At 50.6% G+C, this 11414-nt stretch overlaps 1 protein-coding gene across 1 annotated transcript; it reads right to left on the bottom strand.

The window, feature by feature from the left end:
* Positions 1 to 1397: 1397 nt before the first annotated feature.
* On the bottom strand, positions 1398 to 9720 carry PAX1 (paired box 1). The gene is made up of 5 exons (XM_036245637.1): positions 9444 to 9720; positions 8385 to 9014; positions 6731 to 6873; positions 5983 to 6205; positions 1398 to 1489 (listed from the first exon to the last, which is right to left on the bottom strand). Exons 1-5 carry the CDS (start codon positions 9718 to 9720, stop codon positions 1398 to 1400), a joined length of 1365 nt encoding a protein of 454 aa, XP_036101530.1.
* Positions 9721 to 11414: the final 1694 nt, after the last annotated feature.

Here is an 11414-nt window from a genome sequence, read left to right as displayed (position 1 = left end):
AGTAGGTGAGGCATGCCTATACAACACTCTAGACTGGACACAGACTTGTTCATTCTCACAAAGTCTTCAGATGCTTCTTTTATTCAGAGGCAGCTACATTTAACAAGTGATATCAGACTCTCACCAGTGACATTTTCATGACTACAGAAATTGCAGTTTTTATCTGGGGTCCTGCCACCAGTACAGCTGAACTTGGAGGAAGTTAACAACTTTTGTATCCTATTCTAGAAGACTCTAGAAGACACTTACAGGGTTTTTTTCTGACCCCATCCCCCACCCCTTGCAAACCAGAAGCCAGATTGCACCTTTGTACCTGGAAGCAGTCTATAGTTTAAATTAACAAATGTGCTGACCCAGCCCCCAATACAGAAGAAACAGTGATTACCATTTACATAATGCCAGATTTCCTCAGGTTAGGTGTGCAGGAGTGGACGAAACACCTCCAGGACACCAGTTTTCTAACTAGAGAAAGCACCAGTGGCCCCACTGCCCCCTACCCCTACCCCAGTCTTCTTTGGGGTGACAGCATCTCAAAGGAAGCAAAGTGTAGTCCAGTCACTGGGCACTGAGAAAATTCAGATTTCCAGACAATATCCTGGAGGGAGGGAAGAAAGAGCACAATTCATGGGGTTTTGTTCTGGTTCATTATTAAAAAACATAAAAGGCTGTGGTCTCTCTGTCCTCTTTCTAGGTTGGAGACCCCTTCATTAGGAATGGCATACAAAGGGTGGAGACTAAAGAGTCCCAGCTGCTGGAGGTGGAACTGTCACTGAGACCTGTCTGAGGGTCTCCTGGGTGTCAGGGAATCAGTAAGAATGAAGAGAAACATAATCAGTTACTGTAAAAGTCTTAAAAAAGAGAAGGTGGTGGATAGGGTTGGGCCACAGAAAAGGGAGCACCATAGACAGGGAAGAAAGGGGAGGAGAAAGGAAAGGGCATGGGGGGGGAATAAAGAGGAGAAAAATGTTAAGGACGAAGGGAAGAAAGAAAAAAAACAAGGATGGTAGCCTAAGATGGAAGAAAAGAAAGAAGGGATTGGGGGGGGGGGAGAAATGGAGGGAGGGAAGAAGAGTGACAAACAATCCTGGGAGAAGTGGGAAAAGGCTGGGCGAGGGTGGCCACTGTTGGAGCAAAGGTCAGGACAAGGGTGCAACAGTGGAAAGCCAAAGTTCAGAAAAGCCTGAAAACCCTGGCCCACAACTGAAATGTGTCCTGGGGCCAGGGGGCAGAGTGAAGCCTGGGGCTGAGGGGGCGTACCCCCAGGGCTGGCTCCAGCACCTCCTCGGCTTGTCCTCCGGTCCTTTCTCGCCTCCGGGGCTGCAGGGACCAGTGGCGCGCCCCGGTTCGCCGGCCGCTCTGCCTACTCCTCCTGGCTCAGGCTCGGGGCAGCGCTACCCTTAGGAGGTCGAGGCCGGAATGGGCAGTCCATGTAAGCTACTGAGGCTGTCTGGGGCTTTGCCCCCGGGGCTGGGCGGCTTCCGGTGGGCCACTGCAGGAGGAAGCACAGGGGCGTGGAGTCACTGCCTGGCACCGCAAAGAGCCAGAGACTTAGGGACCAAGGACGCCTGCAAACCAAAGGGACAGCGCAGGGATCCGGGATGTAGGTGCTGCGTGAGATCCACAAGTCAAAGGTTTCGAAGAAAGGAGCAGAAACCTGCGCTCCCCAAGAGTCCCACTTGTCCCTCGGCGCCCACCATTCCTCCTGAGTCAATCGCGAGGACAGCCTTAGCATGTGGCTCTCTTCGCAAGGTCATTTTGCAGATGCTTCCAGACTGCTGACCGGGTACAATCCCCTTTGCACCACGCCCGTTTAATAAAGAAGGCAATGGGTGCAAGAAGGTGCTGCGGACCCGTGAATCTCGTGGCCGGGGAGGTTCTCAGATCTGAGACCTCTGGGGAAGGTAGCAGGGAACCGAGATCCGCAAGTCTCTCTTCCCCAACCCCCACTCATCCACCCTAGACCTCAGCCGTGCGCACAAGCCTGAGGAGCTGCCAGCGCGTCAGGTCCACTGTTCCTCAAAGCGACTTGGGGGACATGGTCTGGGATTGGCAAGGGGAAATCAAGTGAGGAGCCGGTCTCCAAAGATGCCCCTTGGGATAAGGGGGGCTTGGGCAGCCTAGATCCCTTCAACAAAAGAGGTGGACGTGCTTTAAGTAGGCGGCGACTTCGTTTTACCCGGTAGCCCAAAGATCCAGATTCCCTCACCACCGTGGCCACAGCATGTCTTGGGGCCTAGGGTGCAAAGGATTAAGTACCTGTAGGCTTTCCAAACCAGGCGGTATTCTGTGTGCTGCTCTATTATTTAGGGTTTGGGATAGAGGCCCAAATTTTGCTACTAGAAGCCAGAAAAGTGACACCATGATTGTGCAGCCTCTGTTTTTCCTTTCCAGTCCCTGGACGCTTAGCTTCTCCTGCACTAGGAGGCACAAGCTTGTTTATACCTAAAGGCCCAATTGTGGTCGCTCAGCCAATGAAGTTTTTAAACTTTTTCTTTCCACCCAGTACACACACTTCAAGGTGAAGACCTGTTTAGAAAACATCTGAGGAGGTTGTTTCTCAGCCTAGGGACTGTTGCCTTAGAGACAAGCGAGAAAAGACGTGAAAAATTAACACACGGAAGCCTAGAGATAGATTTCACCCCCTCTGCAGGTTGAATCCTACTGCTGCGTTTTTAGTTCTGTCCACACCGGTCCCTCCCTTCCTTTCCTACCGCGGGATGGGGCAACCAAAGTGGTTCTGTCTGGGGTTCTCAGAGGCTGGGGCCCAAGCGCAATGCACGCTTTGCAGGAATTTTAACATAATCTTAGAGGGACACGTGTTTTTAAAATACTGAGACTGAGATTTCAGGGTCCCTGGGACCACCGGGATGGGGCGGACGAAAGCGGGGCGGGAGGGGGGGCGGGGAGGCCATTTGCAAGCAGCCTGGCTACGCCCTAGTGCTCTCTGGCAAAGTTTGCTTTTAGGATCGACTATTCAAGAATTAATCCTGAACTGAGATAACTGGAAGGAAGCTGCGAGTTATATGTAACAAATATAAGCAAAGTTTTCTTTGAACATATGCAATATCTTATATATTTGATTTCCAAATGGTTAGTCTTTCCAGAACCCCGCTGGGAAGGATTTTAGAACCATTCGTTTGTGTAGGTTTCTGAAAACATGCTGTAAATGTAAGTTGTCCTGAAGGAACATTTGCTGGGGTCTGTCACTTGTGAGGGTGAAGAGAAGATGGTCTTGCCCTCGCTATGAAAAGACATTTGGATAGGTGTCCAGATTCTCAGAATATCAGCGCTCCTCCACGTGTAGATAAACTGGAACTTTTCTTTTCTCTAGGTTCCCAAGAATTAAAATTTCCTTTCACAGATGGGAAATACAAATTATACTTCCTTGACTACATAATATGGAACCCAAAGTTATTACTCTTTACCAAGATAAAATTCATAAATTGTGGTACTTGTTTGATTAAACTTTTCTTAGGGTAACCACTAATGTTCATTTGCATCTGATTTCAAGGGTATATGGACTAGATGATCAAAAACATTTGTTTTTATTGAGCATTCATGATGTTAAATTGCTTTCAATAAAGAAAATATTTTCCTACTGAAAAAAAAATATTTTAGTAAATGCTATTCCTACCATTCTTATTAACTGAACAATAATGAATTATAGTAATTGTCTCTCAGGATGTTTGTTTCAATATAATGTTAATACAATAATTAGGAAAAAGGCAGTGATTCAGATTACCTTCTTTGTAATTTTTCAAAAACCAATTGGGTGTGGAAGGTTTTTGAAGTCACATTTTCTGCTATCTGTAAGAATCAAAATTCTTACCCCAAATATAAGTATGTTATTCTCATAATTTCTATATTCCTTGTTCCAACACGGACACTTGTGTGCCAGTTTGACAAATCATTTTTTTTAATGACGGGCCTCATTTATTCCATGATCCTTTACCTGTATCTTTAAAAAACTGTGAGGGTCAGGAAATTAAGTTATTAATTTAATAACTAATGTAGATAATTATTGCTACAGACTTTGACAATTAGTGAGATGTTTCATAGCAGGAAGTGATTATAATGGTATAAAGGACATGAATGCAAGTGCCATTCAATGGCTCTGTATTTCTGAAAGAAAACTTGTCTTCTAAAGAAAATCAACCACCAATGAATTTCCACCCCAAAGAACTCAAACTAGTTTAGAATTCAGAGCTATGTGTTTTACCTCTGGATTGTTACCTATGGGTCATACTTTGTTTAAAATGTTGAGCTTGAAATGCCCCAGAACAAAGTGGTTGGGTCAGCAAAGGGCTACATCATTCTGAAGATAGAGGGTCCTTTCCTAAATCTTTCTCCTTGTGATCAGCCTAGGGGAAATCTTTTACATTTGTACATACACTTTTCTAATTCAAATGAAACTGCTTAGTTAAATAATTTGTATAATGGGGTAAATGTCATTTCGAGTTCAACAGTTAACTTCAGTTGTCCAGAAAACAGGTAGATTTGAGACCAAGGACAAAATAATGAGCAAATTACTCACCCTGAGACCCCTTATTGGTCCTTAATTGTAAAGCTTTAGAGGAGATCTAATTCTCATGTTTTTTATTTCCTTTACATGAATTTTTCTATAAATGAGCAACTAATGTATTCTATTTTAAAATTCAGTTTAAAGCTTAACGGAGTTCTAATTATCAATTTTTGTAATTTCTATCCCATAATGTTTGTGCTTTAGGAAAGGTAAAAATAAATATTTTTTTGATTGATTTACTTGTTTTATTGATGGCAGCTTGATATTCTCTGTCTCCCTCTCTCACCACCTTCCTCACTCTCTCCTTCCCTCCCTCAGATCAGGCTACTTGTGTCTCCTAGGAAATAATGTTTTTCGCCTGCTCCACATTTCTGCCTTAGAAGATATGAGGTGGATGGCTTGTAACGATACTTCTGGAACACTCCTCTGGCCCATGCTGACCCCAAGGTTTGTGCTCTATCTCCTTTGCTGCAGAGGCTGGGACCCCACCACCACCACCACCACCACCCAGGAGACTCCTTCCTTTCTCAGGGTTGAAGTTGCAAATTTCTGGTAATCAGAACTTACTGCACACAAGTTCTTCAAAATTAGCAAATGCAGCCACTCCTTTCACCTTTGAGGAAAATAAAGACTCAAGAGTAGATGAGCTTTTCCCAACATATAAGGGGGGCAGAACCTGAAGGTCAGTGTAAGAAGACACTACCTCACGCTGTTGACCATAAATTAAATACCTTAAATCTGTTAGTTTGGCATATCATGGATTAGATTTATAGAAGAAGAGGAAGAGGAGGAGGGGAAAAGGGAGCGGGGAGGAGGAGGAGGAGGAGGAGGAGGAGGAGGAGGAGGAGGAGGAGGAGGAGGAGGAGGATGGGGCAGGAAAGAGAACTTCTAGCCACATTTCCTACAGAAAGAAATACCCTAAACCACACAGAGTTCAAAAAGAGACTAAACTTAGGGACCCGTGATTGAAATGCTCTTTCCTTTCCCAAGAATATGTTTAAGAAAATGAATCCAAGGGGAGACCAGGGTCTAGTTTAAAACAACCACCACCACCACCTAGGAATAAACAGATATGAAGAGCCTGGAAGGATCCAGGTGCTGAATGATGCTTCTAGACCCTTCTGTGGACGGAGAAATGAGGCGCAGGGAAAAGAAATAACTTAACCAAGGGCCAAGATCTAAACCTGACCTTCTTTCTTCTCTCTGTACATGACAGAGGGTGGAGAGTGGAATCCTATGGCCTCTCTCAATTTCTGCCTGCCTTTTTAGGTACACGAATTGGCATACACCTGTTAGAAATCAATCTGCTTCAAGAAGCTACAGATTTAATCCGGTGGAAGGAAGGATTTAGGCTGAGTACCAAATCTCTCACTACCTTTTCCCAAAATTACACCCCCCCCCTTGCATTCTTCCTAACCTTTTCTGTATTCATCCGACCCATCTCCATCTGTGCCCCTCACCTTCTCGGCTGGGTTGCTTGAAGGTCATCGCGGAGGCGAGCTCTCCACCGTGCACGGTGAGGCTGGCCCCGGGGGACGCCAGCGGAGGAGCTTGCGCAGCTGGCCACGGCGGGCCTGGGGCGAGGTAGCCCCCTGCCGGCGCGCTGTACACGCTGTGCTGGTTGGAAGCGGGGTAGGCGCAGGCCGGGAGAAAGCCGCCCACTGCTGAGAGGCCTGAGGCCGACTGTGTGAATGGAGAGGGACACCATCAGTCCCAGGCAATCCCGCCGCCTTCTGCAGCTCATGAAGTTACCGAAACGGGAAATCCTCTTTTCCCTCTGTTGTACCCTCAATTATCCCCACGTAAGGCTTGGCCTCTAGTTTTCCTGGAAAGGACTCAAGCAAAGTGATTTCCACTCAAATTGTTATAAATAATGAGATGAGGGGGGTCATGGTATTCACCAGCCGCGATTTAAAGAAAAGGAGTCCTCAACCATTTGTGTTACGGGTTCAAGTTTTTGTAGAAAAGTATCTTGGCAACAGGCAGTTCAATCCCCCCAAAAGCCAGCCTCCCCCAAAGTAGTGCACTTAAGAAAAGAAGAGAAAATGTCATGCGGGCACTGGGTAGCCGGGCTGCCAGACAGACACCCGACAAATCTGACCTGGGGAGTTTTCTCTTCTTTCTTCCTCTTTTCCCCACGACAACACTACCCCGCAGCATTCCCGCTCTTCTAGTTAAGGACACCTCCTTCCCCTGACGCTTGGTTACCTGAGTGTATTTAATGTCCGCTTCCAATGCTGGTTTCTCAAGCCCATTCACTGCTGAGGTGGCCGGGAAGGCCGCGCGGTTCATGCTGGCCCAGTCTTCCATCTTGGGAGAATAAGTGACGCCTTCGTTCCCGGCCAGGGCCCCTGCAGGAACACAGGACAGATTAGAAGAGTCATCCGAACCTGCGGTGGGCACAAAAGCAGCCCTCTAGCCGGACCTTTACACATGTGCCTACAAGCACTTAGCTCATCTCCAAGATCTCGGCTGAAGGTCCTCCGAAACCCGGAGGCCTCCAAATGCTGGGAGAGCGACCTGAGGTGGAGGGGCGGAGGGGCACAGGGTTTCACTTTCACGCCAGCAGGACAGAGGCTGTTCCTTGTTTCTCCAAGCCTGCGACCCGCTTCCGGCAAAACAAAAGGTCTGGGACGGGATGGCAGCCTGTGAGACAGGGACTGAACTTACTCAGCCACAGCCCCTTTTCGCTGTCCGGAGGAGGCGCCCAGAAAGGTTCAAGTTTAAATCCAAAGCATGTTGTTGAGAATTATATGGATTTCTCTAAGTTTCAACGAGTGTTTGAAGGGCTGGGAGGCGGTTCTCCTCAGAATTGCCTCCGGAGACATCCGGGAGCTCCCAAAAGAGGCATGAACTCAGTGACCAGCAGGCAACCCAAGCACGTGTGCACGTCGAGAACCCAGAGAACAGAACTGAGAGCGAATCTGGTGAAGCCATCTTCCAGCCAGCTGCCCAAAGGTCGTTTCAGGGGAAGCTTTGACCCCAGCCGGTGGCCCAGGTAGGTTTGAACCACCAGAAGAAACAAATCTTGTTTGTGGCCTGGGCAGTGCCGCTGAATCTAAGATTTCCGTTTCTTTCCTGCCCCAGCCCCTGCTTTCTTGTGCTATGGTGAATTCTGTTTCTTACCCTCCTCCCTCTTACTCACATAAGAGCGTGCCATCCCTTACTGGGTCGCTGGGGACAGGAGACAGTGTGAATAAACTGGGCACTCAGACCAATGCACGATCTTCCCGAGCCCTGCACCAAGGCCGCCCTAATCTCTCCCTACTCCACCTCCTTCCTCCCCTGAGAGAGATGACCAACAAGTTTACTGAGTTCTAATTACAGGCAAAGAACAAATCCTTGTGAGCTTTCGAGGATGGCTGCAGTCTTGGGGCGCCGTCACCAGAGATCCCAGTTCCATATGCCACCAGGTCTGCCTAAGATCTAGGTCACTAGATAAGACTGGCCATGTGGCCCCTTTGCCTTTTACTCAAAAGAGCCTTTGGGCCTGGGAGTGACAGAACTTTTTGGAAAACGATGACGGATCCTGAAAAACCCTTAAGAAAGGGTCACAGAATTCACTGAGATTTGGCTTAGATATGGCAATAAGGGGTTGCACACTTTTTGCAAGAATGAAAAAACGCAATTTCTGGCCTCCAAATTTGTGGTCGGTGATTGCTGTTCTGCGAAATATTTTCCATATTTGTCATAAAAAGTTCAAGATGTCCCCCACATCAGGTCCAGGACCCTCAGCATCCCTGGCCAGCCCTAGCACTCCCCTGAATCAAACCGTTCCAAGGGAGGCACAGAGTTCCCCCTCATCCTCATGCCCACCCCCTAATCTCCAATTCTGCACCTTCCAAGAAGGTGCACGACTCACCTGTTTGCTCCATAAATGTCCGGATGCCTAGGATGTTGCTGACCGAGTGCGCCGAGGGCCAAGAGCGAGGAATGCTGACGTGGCCTGCTGTGCCCGGGACACCGTGGTGGCTGCCCATCTTGCCACCGGTGGGCGACACAGGTCTGGGGTAAGGGTACTGATAGATGTGGTTGTAGGGCAGTGCCGGCTGCGGTGGCGGCTGCTTGCTCGCTTCATAGGGCCCGGGCTGCGCCAAGTTGCCAATCTTATTGCGCAGGATGCGGCTGATGGAGCTCACAGAGGGCACGTTGTACTTGTCGCAGACGCCGTCGGCCAGCAATCGGTCGCGGATCTCCCAGGCAAAGATGCCAGGGTCGCCCTGCTTGTAGTCCCGTATATGCTTGACCACGTTCGGGGTGGTGACTCGGGGTTTGCTGCCCCCGATGGCTCCGGGTAGGATGGAGCCCGTCTCATTGTAGCGCGCCAGGATCTTGCTCACACAGCCATGGGATACGCGAAGCTGCCGGCTGATGTCACAGGGTCGGATGCCCAGCTGCGCTAGCTCCACGATGCGCAAGCGGATGGCATTGGGCAGGGGACGGCCGTTGACGAACACGCCGCCCAGCTGGTTTACCTCGCCATAGGTCTGCTCTGAGAACGCGCCCGAGGGCAGTGAGCGGGAAGGGGAGAAAACACCGGCAGGTTAGCCAAGGGTGGTTGTACCTAGTCAGGGGCCGCACCCAGGCGCGCCTCGGAAACTGCCCCAAGGGAACCCAGAATCTGAGGGCAAACAGCCTGGGTTTGCCTCCGGGAGTGGAGGCGGACGTAGGAAACTCGGAGGAGGGCACGTCGAGCTAGAGCTCTCCGGGCCCTTTTGAGGCGTCTCGGTAGGGACATCCCATCCCTGGACACGCCAAATTGCCCCACCCTGACCAGAAGGCTGGGGACGTCGGGAGAACATGGCTCTTCCGGGACCCAGGACTGGGTGTCCGAGGAAAAGAAGGAGAGGGGAAAGGGAAGCGCCAGGACACAACACACCTCATCAACCCTCCCGTGCCCTGCGTTCTGCCCGCCCCTTACCCATGGTGCTCGGAACAGCCAGCTGCCTGGCACCGGGGCGGCCGGGGCTGGGCCCGGCGCAGTCCGGGAGAGTTCGGGAGCCGCTGCCGCGGGAGAGGCATAGAGGGAGGGCGCGCGCGAGCCGAGAGCTAGGGCGGCCGGGCCGCTGGCTGGAAACGCGCTGTGAACCGCGGCCAAGCGCGCTGCCGCCGGACCCTGGGCCCGCTGCCGCCGCCGCCGCCGCCCTATCCCAAGACACTCTCCACGCCCGAGACCCCAGGCCTAGAGTGAACTTCATCCGATTAAGAGAAATTCGTCTGACCGGGAGGCTGCAGCGTGCAAAGATCAATTTTACGCGTCCTCCACGTCAATCTCGGCAGTCGCTCCGGAGACGCGCGAGTTGGCAGCCCATTGGTTCCCGTCACTGCACCCCGGCGCCCCCCTCCTCTCGGTGAAATTCTACCCCCTCCCCCTGTCCTCCCCTTTCGGCCCTCCTCCCGAACCCATCCCTGTCCCCCCTACACACACACACACACACACACACACACACACACAGTCCTAACCCCAGCTGGGCCTGGGACCTTCCACTGGATCCGCTGTCCCCTTTTTACCCCCTTGGTTTTGATAAAGGTGGGGTAGTCATATCTAATTGAAGAATAATTATTAGTAGTGGTACTATTTTGAGTTTTAGTTTTACTACCACCTCCGCCGCTATTACTGCTGAGATATCAGAGGACTAAAGTTGATCATGGCAAGATGGACAGTGTGTGGCTGCCTCTACCGACCCTTCCCCTAGGCGTGGGACACCGGAAGAGTGGTGCCAGTGCCCCATTTCTGAGCATGAGAGCATCGCAGTGAGCGTTCAGCGGGATGTAGGGAGACTGGGCCAAGGCATTGGCCATGTCCCATTTCTGACCGACACCCCAATTCTGCTTTCAGTAAATCTTTACAATGTTTAATAACCACCCCCTCCCTTGGGGTAGTGGTGTTATTTCAGTGATGTGCACCAAGCGGTCGACTCTTATCTATGTCTATCTTGCATCAACACACAGTTCTGGACTTTCCCAACCTGTGTCGCTAACTGGCAGTATCATAGAGAGCTACGCGATGGAATCCAGGAGAGAGCAGGCGATGAGAGAAAAACTCCTGGTTTTGTCCTGAACTGACACAAGGAGTTCCTAGGAGTTCCCAGCTTGGAGAGGGGGAGGGCAGAAAGCTCCAAGGGCTCTGGGCCGAAGAAAAGGAGCAGGGAGCCAAGGAAGAAGCCTAGGAAAATACACCATTCTCAGGATGCCATTGTGCTCCCAGCTCTCCTCAGGAGACCGGAAGAATTCCCGGAGCCCCTACCCCGGAGTCTAATTTGGAAGCTGGCTGAGAACTGCGCTTGGCACCTGCGCCCTGATGCGGAGGGAGGCGCAGTTGCACCCGATCACCGCAGCCTGGGGAGCAGAGGCGACCGAGTCCCTGACCCCTTTCCCTCTGCTGTGGGACCAGAAAGTGTCGCTGGCACCAAATTAACCTGTCCGAATGTGTCAATTAGGAGGGCCTGAGCCATAAATACTGTGCTCTCTGTAAGGAGGGCGCGGGGCCCAGCTGGACTGGGGCGGGAGCCACAGGCAAGAATAATCCTTGGAAAGAAAATCCAAGTTCAAAAGTGGTGAGAACTTTCCCCTCCCACATCACAGAAAACATAGTGCAGCCTCAAGAAGGCCACGGGGACCCGGAAAAAGACACTGTGTCTAAGGGTGAGGCAGGGACCGGTTAAGGTCGGGGTAAAGGGGTGCTTTGAATTATGGTGGACAAACCTGAGCCAGGGCTGTGGGGCTCTCTGAGGCTGCATACAGAGCGAGGCTCTCCTCTCAGTTCCATCCAGGTTATTTGGACCCTGTTTGCCCCTGATCTAGAATTTCCTTGCCCGAATTTCAAGTCAGGCCCCAAAGACCGAAAAGATTGATTCCTAGATCTGGGAACCACAGTGTCCATAACCCAATG

Source organism: Molossus molossus, unplaced genomic scaffold, assembly GCF_014108415.1.
Source record: "Molossus molossus isolate mMolMol1 unplaced genomic scaffold, mMolMol1.p scaffold_m16_p_6, whole genome shotgun sequence".
Lineage (NCBI taxonomy): Eukaryota > Metazoa > Chordata > Mammalia > Chiroptera > Molossidae > Molossus > Molossus molossus.
The sequence above is the reverse complement of the archived record's forward strand: the minus strand, read 5'-3'. Positions and strand labels throughout refer to the sequence as shown.

Excerpts from the sequence above, each read along its gene's own strand:
- PAX1 (XM_036245637.1), bottom strand. The coding sequence starts at position 9,720 with ATGAAGTTCACTCTAGGCCTGGGGTCTCGGGCGTGGAGAGTGTCTTGG. Across the intron at positions 6,206-6,730 it reads CGGACATTAAATACACTCAG|TCGGCCTCAGGCCTCTCAGC; the intron begins GTAACCAAGCGT and ends CCATTCACACAG. Across the intron at positions 1,490-5,982 it reads CAAGCAACCCAGCCGAGAAG|TGGCCCACCGGAAGCCGCCC; the intron begins GTGAGGGGCACA and ends TTCCTCCTGCAG.